The 14,162-nt window shown below is 54.5% G+C and overlaps 8 protein-coding genes across 8 annotated transcripts; all 8 read right to left on the bottom strand.

Annotated features, from left to right (window-relative positions):
- Positions 1 to 1,341: 1,341 nt before the first annotated feature.
- On the bottom strand, positions 1,342 to 1,584 carry LDBPK_240080 (hypothetical protein, conserved; the record flags this gene model as incomplete). Its single annotated transcript, XM_003861050.1, has 1 exon — positions 1,342 to 1,584. The coding sequence occupies one exon, from the start codon at positions 1,582 to 1,584 to the stop codon at positions 1,342 to 1,344; it is 243 nt and encodes an 80-aa protein (XP_003861098.1).
- Positions 1,585 to 2,195: 611 nt separating this feature from the next.
- On the bottom strand, positions 2,196 to 3,515 carry LDBPK_240070 (hypothetical protein, conserved; the record flags this gene model as incomplete). Its single annotated transcript, XM_003861049.1, has 1 exon — positions 2,196 to 3,515. The coding sequence occupies one exon, from the start codon at positions 3,513 to 3,515 to the stop codon at positions 2,196 to 2,198; it is 1,320 nt and encodes a 439-aa protein (XP_003861097.1).
- Positions 3,516 to 4,443: 928 nt separating this feature from the next.
- Positions 4,444 to 5,646, bottom strand: LDBPK_240060 (hypothetical protein, conserved; the record flags this gene model as incomplete). The annotated part of the gene is made up of 1 exon (XM_003861048.1): positions 4,444 to 5,646. One exon carries the CDS (start codon positions 5,644 to 5,646, stop codon positions 4,444 to 4,446), a length of 1,203 nt encoding a protein of 400 aa, XP_003861096.1.
- A 611-nt stretch (positions 5,647 to 6,257) lies between these two features.
- On the bottom strand, positions 6,258 to 7,658 carry LDBPK_240050 (hypothetical protein, conserved; the record flags this gene model as incomplete). Its single annotated transcript, XM_003861047.1, has 1 exon — positions 6,258 to 7,658. The coding sequence occupies one exon, from the start codon at positions 7,656 to 7,658 to the stop codon at positions 6,258 to 6,260; it is 1,401 nt and encodes a 466-aa protein (XP_003861095.1).
- Positions 7,659 to 8,115: 457 nt separating this feature from the next.
- On the bottom strand, positions 8,116 to 8,616 carry LDBPK_240040 (60S ribosomal protein L17, putative; the record flags this gene model as incomplete). The annotated part of the gene is made up of 1 exon (XM_003861046.1): positions 8,116 to 8,616. The coding sequence occupies one exon, from the start codon at positions 8,614 to 8,616 to the stop codon at positions 8,116 to 8,118; it is 501 nt and encodes a 166-aa protein (XP_003861094.1).
- A 407-nt stretch (positions 8,617 to 9,023) lies between these two features.
- Positions 9,024 to 9,524, bottom strand: LDBPK_240030 (hypothetical protein, conserved; the record flags this gene model as incomplete). Its single annotated transcript, XM_003861045.1, has 1 exon — positions 9,024 to 9,524. The coding sequence occupies one exon, from the start codon at positions 9,522 to 9,524 to the stop codon at positions 9,024 to 9,026; it is 501 nt and encodes a 166-aa protein (XP_003861093.1).
- Positions 9,525 to 9,989: 465 nt separating this feature from the next.
- LDBPK_240020 (clathrin coat assembly protein, putative) lies at positions 9,990 to 11,441 on the bottom strand (the record flags this gene model as incomplete). Its single annotated transcript, XM_003861044.1, has 1 exon — positions 9,990 to 11,441. The coding sequence occupies one exon, from the start codon at positions 11,439 to 11,441 to the stop codon at positions 9,990 to 9,992; it is 1,452 nt and encodes a 483-aa protein (XP_003861092.1).
- Positions 11,442 to 12,119: 678 nt separating this feature from the next.
- On the bottom strand, positions 12,120 to 13,571 carry LDBPK_240010 (pyruvate dehydrogenase (lipoamide) kinase, putative; the record flags this gene model as incomplete). The annotated part of the gene is made up of 1 exon (XM_003861043.1): positions 12,120 to 13,571. The coding sequence occupies one exon, from the start codon at positions 13,569 to 13,571 to the stop codon at positions 12,120 to 12,122; it is 1,452 nt and encodes a 483-aa protein (XP_003861091.1).
- Positions 13,572 to 14,162: the final 591 nt, after the last annotated feature.

The following is a 14,162-nucleotide window of genomic DNA, read 5'->3' as shown; positions in this document are numbered from 1 at the left end:
GATCAAAAATATGGCTCACCATGGCCGGATCGAGACACGTCAGACAGGCCGCAATGTCGCACGCCGGCTCCGGGTGATTTCCGTGAAACGGGCAGCTGTCCGCTCCCGGGCACGGAATGAGCGCAGGCTCGGCGGTGTCCCACCGCGCAATGCACCGATCGCACATGAAACGAGTGCCGAACGATCGCTGTGTGGCGGGATTGCAACAGTAGCGGCACTTGAAGACGGCCGTCAGCGTGTCACATGTTCTGTGGTCCTTTCTTAGGCAAGTATCGCAGATCAGCTCTTGCGGGGAAGACGACGGTTCGTGCCCCTGCATCCGTGAGCACACCTGATCGCCGCCGTAGAACGCGCCGCCGCACCTGCCGCAGAGATAGAAAAGGAATTCGTGCTCGGCCTTTGTCGCATCAAAGTGCTTCAGCTGCTCCGCCTTCTTCGCAGTCACCTCCGTGTACAAATCGCTGATCTGCTTCGATTGTGCCAGCATAGGGTGGCGAACCAAGTGCTTGCACCCGCCAGGGCAGACAGCGCGGGTAAACTTCACGTGCTCACCCTTCGCCGCGAAGTCCATCCAGTTGCCCACCCATTGCTCAATGCACTCTTTGTGAAAGTAGTGCCCGCAGTCCAAGGTGATACCGTCTTCACCATCGAACTCGCACAAGCAAACGGTGCACAGGACCTCGCTATCAGTTGGCTGCGAGCTCGAAAGGTGGACTTCCCCGACAGGTGATGCCGCACTTCCACCCTTCGAGGACACCACTTCATTGTTGCTTGTGTGGAGAACGACATCATCCAACGACGTGAACGGCACACGTGGCAACGCCGCATCCAGCTCTACGATGCTTCCGGCCTCAGTGACGCCCACCACACGCTCCTTGCCGTCGTGAAGCAGCGCAACAGCGTACTGCTTGTAGTGGCCCAGAAAGCTCGTTATGCTACCCCCGCCGATCACCTCTGTCAGGCCGTTGTTAAAATCGTAGCCGAACACCCTGTTGCAGTCGCTAAGAAAGGCGAAGCCGTGGTCGGCCGGCTCGGCGCGAACGAGACGGTACGGGAGAGAGATAATCTCAGTCACACTGCAGAGCGGGTCATACACGACCACCTCGGTGCTCCCGGCGGAAATGCACATGACCTTGTTGCGGTGAAAAAAAACCTGCGTGTGCGCGCGAGCTAAACTCTCGACGATCTCATCCGCCCCGCTCTCCAAGTTGCGTCGATGCAGCATCGAGGGAGACGACATTGGGAGGTAGTAAAGAACTCCATCGCCTGCGGAGGCTGCCGAGACGATGCCGCCGGGGATGACAGTTTTCCCTGCAAACCCAAGCGCCCCACTTGCAGGGTTTACAACTTCCACCACAGCGCCGCTATCACAGTTGTAGCCAATGACGGGCATTGCTGTGAAGCACTTTTCGTGTCGGTTGGCAACTGCCGAAAGCGGTGGATGAAAAGAAAAGGCTTGAGTGACGCTGATAAAAGGCTGCCGTAGAGTAAACATATGCGTTTGAAAAGAAAGGAGGGTGTGAAATCGAACGCGAAGCTGTGCCCCTTTGACTGAGACTCCGACGTCCATCGCGGCACGAACATTAATGAGGATGCTTCACACTGCGGTGCCGCATAAAGAGGAGGAGGGGCGGATGGGCCTCTACTTGCCCGAACTAACAAGCAATCGGATAGGCTAATTGTTAACAATCAGCAAGCGGCAGCATCGCTGCCTGCAAGAGCCATTCAAGCCTTTGACGCACGTCGCTAGAACGCAGGTGCAGCAGTGAGCATACATCAGAAGGCAAAGGAAAAAAGCGCTTCTTGTCGTGTTCGTCGCTGTGCTCCTTGTTTAGCAATCTTCGCTCGTTCACTACGTGTTCTCAGAAAATGTATGCGGGTTCGGCAGGGGTGCCATTCAGACGGCCAACAGGAGAGACAGCTGAGCGTAGCAGCACCACCGGGCTGGAAAAACGGCCAAAAGGCATTGTGTGAGCAGTGCGAAAACACAAACTACAGTAATGAGATTGCGGTGCCGCCCTATGTGCCCGCAAGCACAAGGTTCGCATCGCCACCAGGGCCGCGCGCAGCAGGCACACTCGTCCCCTGAGCCTGCAAGGGTAACTCACTGCGAGAACTCCCCACAGGGAGAAGCACGCACCGCTTAGGTAGAGAATCCGCAAATGGCAAAGGAAATCGAGAATGCGGTGTGCGTCCTAGCGGACGTGGTGCTTCTCTGCATTGTCACGCATGGCGCGCAGCTTTTCTGCAGTGACGGTGAAGATTTTCAAATCCATCTCGCGCTTAGTCTCCTCGTCCAGGGACTCGCGAGCAACACCATCCTGAAACGTCTGCACCCTGCGCGACGACGCACGTGCCTTTCTCCACTCGTCCACGAAAATGCGCTTGACCTGGCTCTCATACTCGGCGTCGTTGCCCCACCACGGAAGCATCGTGTCGCTCGTGACGTGTTCCATAGTCTCCGGGCGTGAGCTTGCCTGACGTTTTGCCCGCATCGCCCCCTCAATGTACACGTAAACAAGCGTCATCAGCGAAACGAAAAACACATATAGCACAGATGCCTCCAGCTTCATCTGCTTCACTTCCTCCGTGTTGTTCATGACCTCTGTGGCTGTCCGCGCGGCCACCCCTGCCACATCTTGTCTGTCCTGCAGGGTGTTCTTTTCATTCAAAATATCAATGTCCGATCTGGAGACCTCTGCTTCGTGCACCGTCTCCTCGCTTGACTGAGGCGCCTCCTTTGCCGGGTTCGACGGTGCGTCCGCGGAAAACGCGTTCTTTGAGGCACTATTTACGCATGCTGTCTCCGTGCCGGTGGTGCTAGCAGGAATGCGCCGCTCCGGCGGCGCTTCTCCGTCTTCAAGGAACAGCGGTCTCTCAGTGCCATCCGTGAGCACCTGCGCATCGCTCACTCGCACCTTGCCGTCCTCAAGCACACGAAGCTTGACTGTTTTGAGGCCTGTTTGCTCCATGAAGTCCTCAATGTCCTCCAGTAGCCACATCGCCTCATCGCTATTTGACGTCAGCTTCTCCGAAAGTTCGTCTCCAAGGCGTCTCTGAATCTCCTCGATTTGTCTAATGTGATCCTCGAGTGTCGAGATGGGGATGTACGAGCTAATGCTGGCCCGTGCCTCCAGGTAGTTTTGCGCCTCATGATCATCGGACTGGAAGTTCCCCAAGTTGACGATCTTATTGTCGACCGTCTCCACGCCGTAGTCCTTCATCACGTCCTGGTATGCCAGGCTCACCCTCAGAAAAGACTCGGTATCCCCACCTGCGTCGGGGTGTGTGCGGCGACACGCCAGCAAATACTTCAGCTTCGTCAGAGCGAGAGGCATTCCCGGCCGGCACTCCAGGAGCTGGTAGCGCAGCGGGTAGCTCTCGTACTCCTTCTTTGCCTCGCGCGCCGCCAGTTCCTTCCTCTGCGAATCAATCTTCTGGTAGTCCTTGACCACACCTGTTGCCTCAGGCATGTGGCTCAGCGCGCCACACACCCAGAAACGAGTGCACCTCATGTGGTGCAAAGCCTAAACCCAACACGAAGCTCTTATTCGGAAAGATGTGCAAGAAGAGTCTCGCGCGTTTTCGTCTTTCCGCACGACGGATAACTGCCGAAGAGCTGCAAGAAAAAAAGCGCCCGCATCCCACGGAAGCATGTCGGCCGAGAAGCAGTGGAAATTGAGCAAGGGAATGGAAGTGAAGCTGAAGTACTCTGAAGCAAGTGCTGAGCAGCTGGACTAAGCGCTGTGCATGAAGTGTATCGCCTACTCTGCATCATACGAGCAATCAAAGCTTCTTTTCCAAGAAGCCGGCGGTCGTGCAAAGGTGGTAGTGCACAGTGAGCGCGCACGCACGTGGATACGTTTCCGCCTGGTAGATGCTTGTTTTCTTTTTCCTTCAATCTGAGCGAAACGCACTCCGTGAGTGACCAGCACAATAGATCGAGCACTAACACCTGCAAAGCACCATGAAGAGAGGCAACAGTAGAGGAGTCGAAAGACGACAGCACTCGCACGAGCACACATCCACGTGCCTGTAATCCCGTCAAACTTTTCAGCTTCTGGAAAGCAACGGAGGAAGAGCACAAAAACAAAGCAATTAAAGTGATTCAGGCCTCTGCGCAAGCAAGCGAGCCGTCTAAGAACTGTAGCAGCCTAGTACATAGGCACCAACAGCAAAGCCATTTCAAATACGACGTAGAAGAAAGCCGCAAACTTGCATGCACACACGGCATCGTCGCTCACAAGGAGAAACAGTAAGCAGAAAAGATGAGCAATCGGTGGGAAGCGTAGGAGAGAGCGGCAACAGCAGAATACTGTTTTCTTGGAGCCAGCACAGGTACGCAGGGCCCGCACAGTCGCCACCACACTGGTTTGCACCACCGTGCTGTTCTCCACCGTACTACAACTGGCTGTTTCGGTTCTCGTAGCTTTCCTGAGGAACCTATTGCTGCACATCATACTGTTGGCCTCCAAAGTACTGGTCATCGTAGTGTTGACCTTCCCAACCCTGAAGCCCGCCCTGAAACCCCTGTTCCGAAAACCGTTGCGGTGCAGTTTGTGGCGACGCGTAGAGAGCACCGGCTTGTTGCCCATCACCGACACCATTGTAGCCGCCTACGTACCCTTGCGGAGGGCCGTACTGATAGCCGCCGCCGATGTTAGCCCACGGTGCGGCGCTAAAGCGAACACCAGCGCGGATATCCCTCTCCGAGTTCTTGATGCTCCGCTTTCCAGATGCCCGTCCGCGCTGAAACAGACAATATGAAACGATGAGAAACAATGGGACAAGGATAATCAAAAAGACGAGGTACCACATCTTCTTCACGCACTGCTCAAAGGTGCCGTTAATCGAGAACGACTGCGGGTCACCTTGAAAAAACACCTGCACTCCGTTGGCTAAAATGTAGACGATGTTGTGCTCAACCAGCACTGAGGCGTATTGGGCGTACGTTACAAGCGTCGCCAGCGTCGCCTCGCGGTTTTCGGACATGACAGTGAATGGCATGACGTTGACAGTAACAACTGAGTCGCTGATAGTGACTTGTGTCCTTGTCAAGTCGTCGTAGGTAATAAGCCCACAGTCAGTGGGAAGAAAGCTGCAGAGAGAAGACTGGAGGCTGGCGCGGGGGTCGGATTGGCTGGTGACTGCGGTGTAGAACGTGAGGGACAAGTTCCGCCAGCACGTTTGATTGCTGCTTGGTGGGAGGAGCGCGTCCCAGGAGCTGCAACTGTTTGTGTAGTTTATGAACGTTGGCTGTTGGCCGATATTTGTTGAGCAGGTGTGGCTCAACGCCCCGCTCACGGCGAGGGTGTCACCGCTTGCCCATTTGGTGTAGGTCTTGTTAATATTGCTGATTGCCGTCTGTACAGACTCGGGCTCTCCGGTGTACCACATGCTAAGCATGATCACCAAGTGAGGCGGCACAGCCTGCACCACCGTTCTCAGGGGCGATGGCGGGTTGGCCACATTCTGGAGCGCGGTTGTGATGAGTTCGGTGAAGCCGGTCGTCACAACGAAGTCAGAGTTTACTGTAGCGTTTTCTAAGATAACCTGAGCTTCAAAGTTGAACGAGCTGTCGCCATTGGCGAAACCCAACGACACGACAAATAGGATGAGCGCAGCAAACAGGGGAGAATAAGGCATGACCACTTTTCGCCGCTAGTGAAACGCAGAAAATGGACAACACAGAAAAGACGGCCGCGTATTGCACCGCTGGTGATGCAGTGCACAAGTGGACGGCGTCGAAACGGACTACGAAAAGAGCAAGAAAGAGAGAACACAATGAGGCAAAGGCAGTGGAGGAGGGGCCACAAAAGAATATGGCATTGCCGGAGAGAGGGAGTGAGAAACATACGCGCTGCAACACAGTATCGCGGCAAACGAGCAAGGGTCAGCATCTCCGAAAGAAGCCGCTGCACGCACGACACTTCCAGCTTGTGGTTTTGTGGACCACGCTACTGCGCCGGCGTCAGCCTACGCGCACACTGGTGTACGTGCACATCTGCGTCCTGCTCGCACAGCACACTTTTCTAAACGCCTTCCTCTTCATCATTTCAGCTGAAACAGACGTGTGAAGGGAGGGGGGGGGGCGCCTTCAACGGAAGAACTCTATCGGTGTAGAACAAAACTGCAGCACAAGATGAAAGCAAGCACGACAGCAGCTGCTCACTTGACGCCACACGGTACAAAGCATGAAACGGCCGGCGCACTGCACCGCACATGTCGCGTCTGTATGCGTCCCCAAGTCACATCCCTCAACCGTGAGGTGGGAGCGCTGTGATACAGCGCTCCAGAAGAAGAATGCACTCAGCAACAGCGTGCTCGTCGGCCGCGTTGCTCGGCAGCACTGTGTAGCGCTGCATCAACGCCTGCAGCGCAAGCGCAACCCGCAGCAGCAGCTCCGCTGCCTCAGGAACACGGCATTCATCCATGGCATAGTGCATGCACTCCGACACGATTCTCTTCTTAAGCTTCTCAAGCAGCATTTGCGGCACGGTGATGCCCCAGCCCGATATATTGATCAACTCCGACTGGTCAAGGATGCGAAAGCAGTCGGCCGCCGTCATCTCATGCGCAACAAAGAATACCTGTGCGAAAAGCGCGTCGTGCAGCGTCTCCCAGTCCCGAAGTGCCGCAACCGCGGCTGCACTTTCAGCAGAGAAGCCCTCATGCAGCGCGGCAACGATTGCGAACGCAGCGAGACACTCCTCCTGCGTAAATTCTGTTATCCTCGAAGCCGCACTCCAGCCGGCACACAGGCGCAGATTCAAATTGGTGTGCCGCATCGCGAACGGCATCGTCATAAACCGCAAGAGCACGTTGGTGCTTACGCCTGTGTATTCATCTGACGAGGTGGCGAGGGCCAGCCTCTCAATCTCGCCAAGAACAATGAACGGCTTCTCGTAGCCCTCGATGCGTGCAAGCTGTACATACGCGAGGAGGAGATCTTCGAGTGGCAGGTCAGGAAGCAGGTAATGAATGCGGCGCACACAGAGCCGAAAGAGCCGCTTTCCAGCAGACAGTGTGATCGGGGAGTCGCTGGCCTGGGTACCACCGCCCAGCAGCGAGAGCAACCACCACGTTGCCCTGAAGTCCAGTGACTGCTCGTGTTCGGCAAAGAGATCGCAAATGGAGTCTAGCACCTCCTTGGAGAGGCACGGTTTCCCTCTTGTCCAGCACACTTTCATGCATCGCGATTCCACCAGCTCCAGCAGCATCAGCGCAGACGATGGAAATCGAAGGTGTCGGACGAAAGCCAGGTCGACTACCACATCGAGCGTGCACGCTCCGGTTGCGCATGCCGAAGAATACGCGGCACGAACCGCCTCGTCCACCTCCATTGCATTCCTGGATACGTGGCGTGCCGTAGGTGGCGAGGTTTGGTGAAGCATGCGGGAGAGCTTCTGCACCAAACCGCGCTCCTTTTTTGTCATGGATGGAGTCAAGTTCGCCAGGGGCTTGGTGCTGCTTTTTTCAAGCCTGTCCATCAGAACACCGGAACGGATCAACACCTCCACCACCGGCAGCGCCCGAGACGGCGTTGTCAGTTCCCAGTGACGCTTGTCAAGAAGATTCAAGTGATGGCGCGCCAGGGCCTGGCGATCCTCGCGCACGCCATGAGAACCACAACGCAGAACTGCGGCCCATCGAATCATTCTGAGCGCATCCTCGCCTACTTTTAGAACGCAGCAACCTGCTCTGTGGAAGAACGTGCAGCTAAATTCTTCGGATACTTTGTGGGAAGCAGTGAATGTCACCAGAAACGCAATTTGAAGCGTAAAGATGCCGTGTCAAGAGACGAAAAAAAAAAAAGAAGACATGCGGAAGTTGAGCAGCACTCTGGGGAGTGAAGAGGGACGACAGCCGAAAAGGTAAATCTGCTAACTCACGAGTTCATTGTAAAACAGGAGCAGCGCGCGGACGATCAGGCTTTCTTGCTCTTCAGCGTGTGAGATGAAGACGCTCAGCTTTCTCGGTGCATCGCCCCATAAGAAAATAGACCTACACCAGCAGCGCAACTCCGTTTGTAATCCTTAACGTTGTTCTTTTTTTCGATCCCATAAAACCAAAATCAGAACAGAATGTTGGCCTGTGAATTCATGCGTGCAGCGCTCACTTCTTGGGGGCGCTCTTCGGGGTCGGGACGCGCTCCTTCTTCTCCGACATGAACAGCTGCACGTGGCAGGGGCTGCACATGTACGGCGTGATGCGACCGTGGGCACGGTACGTGCGGCGGCGCATGCGGGCAGCCTGGTCCACCTGGACGTGCTTGATGACCATCTGGTTGGGGTCAAGACCCTTCTCGATGGCGTTGGCCTCGGCGTTCTTGAGCAGCGACATCATCGCCACGACGGACTTGCGCGGCCAGCGGCCCTTGGTCTGGCCCCACTCCTTCGCCTGAGCGGTGCGGCCGATCTTGCCGTTGTAGCGCTTGAACGGGATGCAGCGGGTCTTGGCGAGCACCTGACGGTACAGCTGCTGAGCCTTGCGAAGCGGCATGCCGTTGATCACATTTGCGGTCTCGAAGGTGTTCTTGTAGTGGCAGCGGAGATCGCTAACCTTCGCCTTGGCGCTCTTCGATGACACCTGCGGCTTTCGGGAGTAGTGCGTCATGATTGCGAACCGACCTGGCAACCGAATCGTTTTTGTCGTTGCGTGCATGGTGCCAGAAAAGAAACAGCAAGATTCAGACAAAAAGTGAGAAGGGGGTCCAAAGGCGTGATGGATTGAAAACGGGCGACATCAGCTGCAGTTGACATCATCACACGAGAAGAGGGCAGAAAAAAACCAGAACAGCGAGCACACCTCACCTCCTACTACGATGCCTTCGCTCATCACGGCGCCAGCACAAAACCAGCCGCCTACCCGTCATGTATTTTCTCGCGGTAGCATAACACATTTAGCATTCACATCTTCACAACAAGAAGCACACAACACGCAAAACAGGAAACGCACGCGTACACACGCAAAGCGCCTCTAAGTTGTCACCCACCTCGATGACGGCCGAAGTTGTGAAACCACTATTTCCGCGGCGGGCCGCCTCGGGACGGTGGAAAGCTACGGCCGCGCTGCGCAAAGTTCTCTCTCCTCTGATTGAGCTTCTCCACGCGCTTCTGCTCTTGTTTTTCCTTTCGTTCGTGCTCCATTGCTAGCTCTGCCCCCATCGCTGAGAGCGACGCCACGGTAACGCCATTCTCCTTTCGAATCATGAAAAAGTTGCTCTGCGCGCTGGCAAAGGCACCGAGACCTCCGTACGGGACCAATGCCTCTCGCAGGTCATCTGGAAGTGCAGCGGCCCATCGGCTGATCGGAACAAATGTGTTGATACGCGGGAAAAATGTGATGAGGCGGGCAACGATCTGTGGCTCCGTGGGCACGTTCCGTCGGTCCGGATGCGGAGGGCCGCCACCCCGCGGATATCGCCCACCCGCAGGAGTTCGTGCTCCACCCTCCCCGCCGTAGAACCGAGCCGCCAAGCCAGCAGGCAAAGCTGCCAGAGGCCGAAGACAAAGCACTCTCATTTCCTAACAGACTCGTGAGACGTACTAAAAGAAGGCAAAGCAGATCCGTTCGCAACAGATCCAAAGCGAGAGTGTAAGAAAAGGGGAAAATGATGAGGACGCGAAAAGCCATCGTCCACTTCCAGAAGCAACAATGTGCACGATGGCGCCACAGAGAGGGTTCGTCGCATTCATTCTGCACAAGTCTCCTTTACTACCAAGGTACTCCATCCTACCTTTTCTGTCGCTTCATTTTATCCTTCATAACAGTAACTTTTCGCAAGAGTACAGCAAGATAAAAGAACCCCGGAAGAGTGTCGAAAAGGATGATAGAATGAGGACCGTAATACAGGAAACCCTTGGCATCCCTTTTCTCGCATTTCCGCAGAACCGCGTCAAACAGCAAGCACGACACGCCTGCGGCGACGGACGGCATCCAGAGAGAGCATACTCCCAAAAACAGCGTTCTCCTTCGAAAATCAGTGACTACTTGGATTCCAAGTGGCAGCTATCGTACAAGTCCTTAAACGGATCCGCCGGCTTCTTGAAGTGCACCGGCGGCGGCGGCTGCTTCGACGGCGATTGCACCAGAGGGTACAGCGCACCTTCTCCAGCAGGCGGTGGTGCACCGCCTGAAAAAGCATGCGGCGGCGACGGCCCTGGTGGCGACACGTTTGATCGGAGGGTGGTAGGGCCGCCAGATCCCCAGTTCTGCGGCACGCCAGCTTCCCACTGAAATTGCTCGGAGCCCTGCTGGAACGACGTGGCCGCCGGTGGTGCAGGTGTCCAAGAGGCAGGACAGGAAGAAGGCTGCACTGGCTTCGTTGGCTCCTGGCTCGGCACAAAAAGGTCATCCAATGAAACCGCCGGTGCCGCTGGCGTGCTAGAGGTGACAGCTTCCGGCTGCTTTACCACAGCCGGCTCTGGCGGGCGCGGCGGTGGAATCTTCTCATCCTTTGTATCAACGCGCGAATCCTCGCTGCTGCAAATACCGAGGCTCTCCAGCGTGCACGGTCGCTCCTTTGCCATTTCACTGGCGCGTATGTCACCCTCCAAACGAGTCAGCAAGGACTCCGGTAGCGGCTTTAACTGCGGCACTGGCTCCAGAAAAACGCGCGAGGAACACAAAATGGAATCGAAGTACTGCTTGACGGAAACAAATGCACTGGCATATCTGCGGTACAGGTCAAACCAGCACCGCTTCTCAGGCAGCGAAAACTCCTCAAATCCATCCAGTACAAAGATCACACGCTTCGCCAAGTGCTGAAAGAGTTGCTTTCCGTCCCGGACAAGCAGCTGATACGCCTCCATGGTGCAAAAGTTGTTCACCACAGCCTCACGGTACTCGACTTCTGGCACCGCCTCGAAGAGTCGAAGCAGAATTTCAAACACCGGCCGCAGCGAGTTTGAATTCAGCGTCTCCAGGTACTCCTCAAACTCACGAATCTCAATGCGCCGACCCTTCCCGAGAGCACTCTGCATAAGACAGCGCTCCTCCAGATAGGTCATGTACTGAGTAATAAAATACGCTTGCCCAGCCCCGTCGGCGGTGTCAGCCAGGTTCTTGATGTTTGAGGGTTTAAACACATGTCTGTAGCAGCAGATCGTTTCCACCATATTGTCCGACGCATCACACATCAGCCGATGAAAAGAGACCATCGTCTTCAGCACTACAATCCAGTTGTGCGTGTGAGATCGCTTCTCCAGCTCGCGGACAATGAACTCATTGATCGGAAGCCCCTCTCTCAATCCAGATCCATACTGCCCGTACGAAGCCGCCAGCAGCTTCTGCATGTACTTTTCCTTCGGTGCCTTCAGAAGATGGCTGGTAGTCTTCAAAATAGCCTTTACTATCTCATCACCACTGAAGGTGCTCAAGCCGATCGTCGCCTTTTCCTTAAAGTAGCCGGCACTCTGCTTTGTATCTGTACTGTTCATCTTTCCGTTTCTTTTATTCAGCGACAAGAGAAAAAAAGAGAGCAAACGCTATTCTGCTGCGTGTGTGTCAACTACACGGTGCGAATTCGTGACGGCGTACCCGACTGCAAATCAAGCGAGAAAAGCGGGAGGCGTTTGAAGACGAAAAAGCGCTCACGTAGACATTTACGAAGCAGCGTACTCCATGGATGAGAGAAGCTACACGTAGAGAGATGCTTCACTGAGTACAGGCGCTACCACACTGGTAGCAGAAGTCGGTGCAGAGCATCGCTCAAAATCAGTGTCTGCATATATTCAGCCCCGCAGTCAGATAATTTTTTCACCTATTTGTTCTTCCTTGTCAACGTGACTGCACGCACTAGAGGATGGTATATAACGAGAGTAGCAAACCACCTTCGACACAGGCGAGAAATCCAGACATTTTCATGCCCCTCAGCGAACGAAAAAACACACCTCCACAACAAAAAAAAAAGAGAGTCAGGCTCCACCGACAATAGCCGGCGCCTACTACGATAAAAACAACAAAACGGTAACAGAAGCAGTCGGTTAAGAGATAGAGAACGCACATGGAAAAACGGCCCGCGTAAAAGCGCGACGAAAAACGAAATGAGGCACCGGCACCGCTCAAACGCATAGGCTGTGGTGGCCTCACCCCCCTCATTCCGGTGTTCCTAAGCATCACAGAGACACACCAGCAAGTCCTGTGGACGGCAGATACAGCTGCCGATCCGTCCCGTAGCCTTCAATGGACGCCAGGGTGATGTTCCCACCAATCACGCGAGCGGCGTTATACGCATAGGGTAGCCGAATCGGACTCGAGGTCCACGTCGAAATCGTATCCTGATTATGACCCTGGATGTTTCTGTAAAGAGACCAGCAGGACAGCTGCTTCGAAGCCTGGCGTAAAGTCATTCCGCCCGCCGTATCCGATATACGCAGAACAAAGCGCTTGTTTGTCGGCCACTGCGCAAGCGTGACTTCGATTTTTGTGCACGCCTTGCCTGTCCGCTCCTGGCGATCTACGTTGGCAGACACGGCGTCCTCGAGCATCGCGCAAATGATGTCGTACGTGATATACGGTATCCCAACAAAGACCAAATTAGGATCCCCCGCCAGTTTTAGCTCGATCTCCGCATCATAACTCGCCTGTGCTTCTTTGATCGCGCACTTTGTGAGCACCAGCAGAGAGCATTTCTTGCAGATCTGCCCAACAAAGTCTTCCGCATTATGATCGAAAAAAATGGGCACTGTGAGCCCGTCTGGATCATTCACGGCGTACTCCTCCTTCGAGACACCGAGGATTTTGGTTGAAAGATACATATAATTGCCTACCAAAAAGCGAAGACGGACGCGACCCAGGCAAAATGCTTCGAAAAAGTTCTGCAGCTCATCATATGTGCGCATCACCTCTTCGTCTACATGCGTCCATCCCTCGCGGCTGGCAAACTCCACCATACCATCTGTGATGAGAGAGCTCACGTTGTAGTGGCGGAGGAAAACGCGCCGCACCATGCGGTCGCACCGGTAGCATTCGTCTCGGGTCGTTGGAACTGGAGTGCTGCGAACGTCGTGAAAGCTCCACTGGTACCACTTCTTCAGCATTTGGATCCCCGGCATTTGTGAAAGGCCGTAGGGTGCATGGTTCAAGTGGCGTACCCGGCGGGCAATGCGCACAAGGTACTGTCGAAAAACGGTCTCCGAATGCTGCATCAAATCATTCGGTGTGTTGATATAGAGCAAGTTCTCGAAGAATATATCCTTCACCTTCTGCTTGGCGTAAAACTGGTTCAACTCCGTGAACTCTTCAGGCGTCAGCGGATTTTCTAAGTTGACCTTGCTCGTCTTCACCTCCTTCATGCTCTCCGCGATAATCTCTTTCGCCGCTTCAGTGACCTTCGGCGACGTTGACTCGACCGCTTTGCGAAACGCCTTCCACTCGATGAACTCCTTCTCAAAGGAGTCCAGCCGCTCCACAAGCTCTGTGAAGGTAGGTCCCAAGAGCGGGATACTGCGGCAAAAGCCTCGACGAAGCATCACTAAATCTGCTCTCCCCACGTGATTGATGCAGCTACCCGAAACGTGAGCAAAGACAACGTCAATACCAAGTAGAAGTAAACAGGGTCGAGACATGATATAGCGACACCGACAAGGGACACAGAAAGTATCCCTTCACGCACGACAGTAGGCAGCGTGTATGAGTTCCTCACTGCCAATGATAAAATGACACATTCGCACAGCACACGCTTCAGTGCGGCTTACGCGAAGGGCCACTAGACAGAAGTCGTCTGCATTTGACATGCAAATGAGCCATTTCCAAATCTTTTTTTTTTGCCCAACCTTGTGACATAATTGACTGCGTGATGGCCGGCAAGAACCATATGATCATGACGACCAAGTTCATATACTTTCCTCCAGTACAATAGGATCATTTGATAAAACATTCGTTTCTCCCTTTCTTGCACCCCTGCGCATCTCAGATCTGGAGTGCACCAGTGGCTTTTAGTGCCTCCTTCTGCACATTCACAAACGCCACCGTGTGTCTTCTCGCAAGTTTACGTCGCCAAAAACACAAAAGGTATTTTTTTAGCTCTACTGGAAGAGAGAAACAATCGAGTTGATGTTTAAAGTAAACTACATCAGTACAACCGTCGCTTCGGTGAAGAGAAAGCCACAATGGAAAGGCTAACAGGGGGCCAGATATGTACGAAGAATGGACAGCTA

This window comes from Leishmania donovani, chromosome 24 (assembly GCF_000227135.1).
Source record: "Leishmania donovani BPK282A1 complete genome, chromosome 24".
Classification (NCBI taxonomy): Eukaryota; Euglenozoa; class Kinetoplastea; order Trypanosomatida; family Trypanosomatidae; genus Leishmania; species Leishmania donovani.
This window is presented reverse-complemented; position numbering and strand designations above follow the sequence as displayed.